This window comes from Vidua chalybeata, chromosome 2, assembly GCF_026979565.1.
Source record: "Vidua chalybeata isolate OUT-0048 chromosome 2, bVidCha1 merged haplotype, whole genome shotgun sequence".
In the NCBI taxonomy this organism is placed as follows: domain Eukaryota; kingdom Metazoa; phylum Chordata; class Aves; order Passeriformes; family Viduidae; genus Vidua; species Vidua chalybeata.
In genome coordinates this window covers 59,650,543-59,657,465 of record NC_071531.1, presented here as the reverse complement: position 1 = coordinate 59,657,465, position 6,923 = coordinate 59,650,543, and the positions used below count along the sequence as shown (strand labels likewise).

The following is a 6,923-nucleotide window of genomic DNA, read 5'->3' as shown; positions in this document are numbered from 1 at the left end:
TCATTTCAGTGAGAAGAGAAATATGTACAATAGAAAATGTCAATATAATGAACATTTTTGATTCCTGTTTATGCACCTTTCCCTTGATGTATAAATATATGTACATAAACACAAGCTACTGTCCTTTAATATGTCTGCTTTAACAAGAGGTAAACATTTGAGCACATACCCATAGAGCCTGACTCAATGTCTCAGACAGAGCAGAAAGCAAAGTGCTTGGGTGGCTGCTGATGCAGACATTAGCACAGCACGAGCATTTCCACTGATGAACAGAGCTTCACTTGCTTCACTAAAATTACACCGCTCCCCACCGGTGAAGGATCGAGCTGGAAAAGCTCACACCAGGCAGTGACAAGCAAAGGCTAGCTCTGTCACCCCAGCCTCCCTGCCACCCAGCATTAAAAGCTGGAGGTTTAGCTCTAAAGAGGTATTGCCAGAGACCAACAATGGGCAAGACTAAAAGTAGCTTCTTCCCACTGTATTTTCCAGCACAACATACTTTTGTTGACCTGTGAAGACCTCTATGCCTTGAAGCATGAAATCCATGAACAGAATCCTCTGAACATCACAAAACCTTTATTAGTGTTTATCAGTGGTACAGATTACAGAAACCAAAAGCAATTAAATAACACTTAAGCTGACCACAGACTCAAGAAATACAAGTCACATTTGGCAAGGCAAACTTCTCAGTACACTGGATTGCTTAGGTTATTATTACACCGTGAAAGAGGAATTTCCCTTACAAGATTCTATATATTCAGGATATTATTATTAATTGTTATTACTGTGTCTTTCAGACAGCTCCTTTGGCAAGAATTCCCATTTTTAAGTATTTATTATATAAAAATATAACGAATTTTCATTATGTACAAACATTACATTACACAATGTACAGGTTAAAAACACTACAAAAAATGGCAGCCATGGGTAAACCAAAAGCAAAAGAAAAAAACCCCAATGTAGAAAACATGAAAAGAAATGTAAATACTGCACATTTCATAAAAATTACATTAACTACAAACAATTTTTTCTGTTTGCAAATATCAAACAGTACTGATCTGATTGGAAATCTTTCCCAAATGACTTCATTTTTAAGGCACATCTTGCATATTTACACATATGACACTGGATCTGGTCAATAACTTAAAGGCTCTCGGGAGTGACCTAGTTGTGTGTGCAGGAAGGGGTGCACTCGAGGGGGAGCACGCTGGGCTACGCCTTCTCAGTCGTCTCAGTCTGGGAGCCCAGGTATCTAGTCGAGGGGGCTGGGAACAGGGGCACCCCGATCTCCTGAAGGTCGGGGAGCTGTGCAGGGTGCGGTGGGGACAGGAGTGTGATCGTCCGGTCAAAGTCCCTGTGCAGCACCTTCTCATAGACGCTCTGAAGCCTGACTGTTTTGGGCAGCTGGGCTTGATAAAAGTTGTCCCTGCGAAGGGGATCCCTGGGCAAGGATGTGCTCTTGCAGAAGGTGGAGAGGGGTGCTGAAGGATATGGAGAGGGGTGAGGGTTGGCTCGGCCACAGGAGGGGCTCCAGCAGCGGTCAGAGTGCCCCAGGATCTTGCATTCAGCTGTGCATGCCCACAGACCTAGAGAGAGGGGAGGAGAAACCTGTCACTACTGCAGGAATAAATCCACACCGTTCACAATCCTTAGAGTTACCAGTCACAAGATGATTCATTGCATGGACAGTAGGAGTGAGGAGGCAATAATTAACAGCACAACAAAAATCCAGGCTTGGTTAGGTAATGTTGTTTTGTTAGGGACACTCCTTGCAATTCTAGCTTTAAGGGAACCTTTTTTTGGGAAAAAAAAAATCCAATCCTACAGCACTTCTGGCAAATCCTAATTTGTGCTCAGTGCAGAGAGGAACCAACACCTAACAGCCTGCTACAAGGAGATGGGCAGTTTGAGCCATGCAGTGTCTGGCTTCCCCTTCCAGCTGCCCTGCCTGATCACTGTGCCCCACGAATGGGTCCCTTCATCCACCTCCCCATCCACCCATCTTTCTGTCTGAGGTCCAGTGGGGAGCAGGGGCAGAGCCCTTACCATTTTGCATGTGTGTGATGAGATCTTTCTTCAGGGCATCTCCGCTGATATCTGAGTCACTGTCGTTAAAATCACTGTCACCTTTGCCGCTGTCCTTGCCACTGAACTTCTCTGCCTCCCGGCCGGAGATAGTGTTGAAGGAGTGTCCCTTCCAAATGGCCACGGGGGGAGCAGGCTCCTTGTTGTAGCTTGGAGTGGCAGCAAAACCCTGCTGGTGGGGAGGAAAATAAAAAAGACATGAGAGAGGGAAGTGGTGAAAGGTAAACCAACATTAGCTGCACCTCTGCAATTCACATCCTCCAAGACACCCCCCAACCCTTTGCCCCACTTCCCTGCGTGGGACCTTACCTCCCCACTCTGTCCCCTCAGCCTCTTCTGACCCTCGTAGAGGCAAGTGCTGTCGCTGCCGCTCTCAGTGGTGGAGATCTCTTCAACCGCTGGAGAGGGGTCAGGGCTAGTGAAAGAGGTTTTGCTGGGAAAGGTTCGTACCTCAAATATGTTCCCCCTCTGGCTGCCCTCCTCCTGATGGCCCTTCTCCAGGTGGGAGATGTCTATTTGGTCCTTCAGGGCAGTGTTGTTTTTGATGTTGTTCCCCTTCTTGCGCCTGTTGCAGGTTGTGGCAATGGTGATTATAGCCACCAGGAGGAGGGTGCAGCTGCCTGCCAGGACAATGATTACAATCAGAGGGATGTCCCACTGCAAAGCCTTTCCTTCCCAGGAGCTGGGCTTGGCTCTGTCTTGGATACTGGATGGAGCAGTGGCGGTCACCAGGAAGTTGACTGTGGCAGTTGTGGCCAGGGGAGGTCTGCCATTGTCTGTCACAGTGAGGATGACCTTGAATAGCTGTCCCAGCTCTTCAGAGAGGTCACCCCTCAGCACAATGTCCCCAGTACTTGGGTTGATGGTGAAGAGGTCTTGCTGGGACTCTTCCAGGAAGGCAAAGGTGAGCTCAGCATTGTCCCCATCATCTGCATCTTGAGCTTTGATTTGGGCCACCAGGGAGTCATGGGAGGTCTTGCTGGACACACCAATTTCCACAGTCCCATTGGTGAACACTGGGTGGATGATAATAGGAGGGTTGTCATTCTGGTCCACCATTCTCACTCTGACAGTAGTGCTGCTGGAGAGCTGTGGGGAGCCACCATCAGTGGCCTGGATCCTCAGGTCCAACTGCTTGAGGATCTCATAGTTGAATGTCCTGAGGGCATAGATGGCTCCAGTGGTGGGGTCCACCGAGACATAGGTGGAGATGGGGGCCCCCATGACCTGCGTCTCCAGAAGCCGGTAGGTGACCTTACCATTGTGACCAAGATCAGGGTCATGAGCCACCACTGTGGTGATATAGGCGCCCGGGGGGTTGTTCTCTGGTACAGCCACCTCGTAGAGGGGCTTGGTGAAGAGTGGTGCGTTGTCATTCTCATCGCTCACTCGCACTGTGTACTGGCAGACAGTCTTGAAGGGCGGCGAGCCCAGGTCCTCAGCTACCACAGTGAGGTTGTACTCAGGGATGCGCTCACGGTCCAGCGCTGCTGTGGTGACGATCATGTAGCTGTCCTCGTAGGCTTGCTGCAGGGTGAAGTGGTCGTGGCCACGGAGGCTGCAGCGCACCTGCCCGTTGGCACCTGAGTCGCGGTCTGTGGTGCTGACAAGGGCCACGAAGCTCTCAGTGGCTGCCGCCTCACTGACGTAGGCCACGCCAGCAGCAGTGGCAGCACCACGGAGGGCACTGATACTGATGCATGGAGCATTGTCATTGACATCGGTGAGGCGCACGACAACGGTGCAGGTGGCAGCACGGGGGCTGGCCCCACGGTCCTGGGCACGCACGTCCAGCTCATAGGTGCGGGTGCGCTCGTAGTCCACGGCAGCCTCCAATGTGAGATGGCCCGAGCGTGGGTCAAGGCGGAAGAGCCGCCGTGCCTCAGGGGGCACCTGGCTGCTGAAGGCATAGACCACCTCACCATTGGGGCCCTCATCAGGGTCAGCAGCATCCAGATCGAGCAGTAGGGAGCCAGGCAGTGCATCCTCAGGCAACTCCACTGTGACTGAGCTCTGGGCAAAGGTTGGACTGTTGTCATTGGCATCGAGAACACGGACATGCACGGTGGCTGTGCCTGAGCGTGCTGGACTGCCACCATCCTTGGCCACCAGCTCCAGGGTGTAGGAGGGCTGACGCTCACGGTCCAGTTCCTGGAGCAGCACCAGGTCAGCACAGCGTGCCCCATCCGCCCGTGTCTGTGCCTCCACACCAAAGTGGCTATTGAGGGAGACCTGGAAGCTCTGGATGGAGTTGGAGCCCACATCCTCATCCACAGCCACCTCCAACGGGAGGCGAGTGCCAGGTGCAGCACTCTCCGAAACCTCCAGCGCCATCTGGGCATGGGGGAAGCGCGGTGCATTGTCATTGATGTCACGCACCTCCAGCTCCACGTGAACCAGGCGGTAGCGCTCCCGCCAGCAGCTCACCACGTCGAAGGCCAGGACACACTGGGGGGCTTGGCCACACAGCCGCTCCCGGTCCAGCCCCGTTTCACCGATGCTCAGCTGCCCGTCCTCCTCCCGCACCCGCACCAGCGAACTGTTGCTGAACTGCCGCATCAGGCGAAAGCTCATCTCCCCCGGCGCCTTCACCGGCATCTCGTCGGCCAGAGTACCGATCACCTTGCCTGGCGCGCCCTCCTCGTCGGTGCGATACCTCACCGTCCTGCAGCGGGACAGGGCCAACAGGCAGGCGGCGGCCAGCAGCTGCAGAGGGCTCATGGCAGCGGCGCGGGGCTCAGCCCGACGGCGCGGAGCGGGCGGGATGAACGCGGGCCCGAGCAGAACGGACCGGGATGACACCACCACGATCTGCGCCCCCCGCCCGGCCGCGCCTCCTTTCATAGACGGCGCTATGCTAATGAGCAGGCGGCGGAGCCAATGGGAGGCGGCGCAGCGCGGGCGGCAGGCGGCACCCGGCGTTCCCCGGGCCGGGCCGGGAGCGGGGTCGCGGGGCGCTCGCCTTTGTTTTCCTTAGCTAGGCGGGGTCTGGGGGTTTTCTTTTCTTTTTTTTCCCTTTTTTTTCCCCTTCCCTCGCACCGTCGCTATTTCTTTTCCCCCATTTATTTATTTCTCATTTTCTCCCTCCTTTCCTCCCGCTCCCGTCTCTTCCCTCTCTCCGTAGGCGCGGTAGCGGAGGTGGCGCGGGGAACACGGAATGCAGTGCGCGGTGGGGTTTGTTAATCCTGCCAACAAGTCGGGACTGGTGTCGTGTCGTGGCATGCCGTGATATGCCGTGCCGTAGCATGTCTCGCTGTGTCGCGGCGTGCCGCGGGAGCGCGGGGCGGGCGCGCATTAGCCGGGTGCGGGGAAGCGGTGGGGGCGGCATTCAGCTGCGCCCGGAGTGGTGTGTCACTCGCGTGAGAGCCTGTGATCAGCGCCATAAGTCGCCTTTCAGGAGGTGTCCCCGCATGCTTTAGTATGCATGTCACCGCCCGGGTTTCTTAAGCCTGGGGCACTAGCAGGCGAGGATGAAAAAAGAAAAAAAAATTCCAAATAGGATTTAGCATAAGCTTGAGAAGATTTGGAAAGGTTTCAAAGATCAGGCAGTATCAAAGGCTTATGAAGCCCTCGTTAGCTGTAGAAATATAATAGCATGGCAGGCTATCCCATTCGATGAACCAATGTCTGTATTATTTCACTATGACAGCTAAAGGGAGAGAAAGTTGAACAGTTTCCACAGAGGAGTTGGACTAAGTTGAATATAATGAGCAAACGCCACATGTATCCATTATGTCCCTCTATTCATTCCCAATCACTGCCATAACTCTTTGACTAAACGATGATGAGCACTGAATTACACACAATGCCCTGCTCATATTAAAATACATTTAAGACCTATCCCTCCTGGTGCCCTGTTATGCCTATTCACAGGATTTTCTTTTTGTCCTAATAGGGCCTCTCTGGGAAGCAACACCAGTCTCGTTCCAGAAGAACAAAATAACAGCATGAGGCTGAAACCTGGCACGAACCGGGGGGAACGAAACCATCTGCCCCGCAAGGCTCCGAGGCCCTGCGCGGAGCCCGCTGCAGCCTCCCAGCCCCGCAGTGCCTCAGAAGCCGTGGGGAGGGCGGTTGCCGGCCTTGGCCCGCAGGGAGAAGACCTGACTGGGAGGAAGATAGGGGTCCTGAGGGGCAACTGCTCCTCTCCTCTCCTCTCCTCTCCTCTCCTCTCCTCTCCTCTCCTCTCCTCTCCTCTCCTCTCCTCTCCTCTCCTCTCCTCTCCTCTCCTCTCCCTCTCCCTCTCCCTCTCCCTCTCCCTCTCCCTCTCCCTCTCCCTCTCCCTCTCCCTCTCCCTCTCCTCTCCTCTCCTCCTCCTCCTCCTCCTCCTCCTCCTCCTCCTCCTCCTCTCCCCATATCTCGTCTCCCCATATCTCAGGGGACCCAAGAGATTCATTTTAAAGGAGGAGGGTGACAAACAGAATGCGGTCTCGTCCAACCCCGCGCCGGTTTCCTTTGAAAACCTAGGATAAAAGCGCTCGGCTCAGCACACGGAGCGCTGTCGCATCCCGGGGGCTCCATCCCGGGCTGCGTGCGGGGGTGCGTGGGGCGCTGCGTGGGGCGGCACGCGAGCGGGGGGCGGCGGGCTGCCCGCAGCGCCGGCTTATGGAAATGGGATTTAAATCGCGCCTCGGCCCTGGCTGCGGAGACGCGGGGAGGGGGGCACGCTCCGCCGCCAACAAAAGCTCCCCGAATGCGCGGTTTCCATACGAACAAACCTCCGCGGAGCTCTTTTCTCCTGCCCCCGGGAGCTCCGCAGGCGGCCGCCCGGCGGGGCGGGGAGCTTTCAGGCCGGGCCGCCCAGAGCCGGGCCGGTGTCCGCAGCGGGCAGAGGTCCG

General features: G+C 55.1%; 1 protein-coding gene across 1 annotated transcript; it reads right to left on the bottom strand.

The window, feature by feature from the left end:
• Positions 1-554: 554 nt before the first annotated feature.
• On the bottom strand, positions 555-4,806 carry PCDH8 (protocadherin 8). Its single transcript, XM_053935115.1, has 3 exons — positions 2,395-4,806; positions 2,047-2,257; positions 555-1,586 (listed from the first exon to the last, which is right to left on the bottom strand). The coding sequence occupies exons 1-3, from the start codon at positions 4,804-4,806 to the stop codon at positions 1,213-1,215; spliced, it is 2,997 nt and encodes a 998-aa protein (XP_053791090.1). The 3' UTR covers positions 555-1,212.
• Between the last annotated feature and the right edge of the window lie 2,117 nt (positions 4,807-6,923).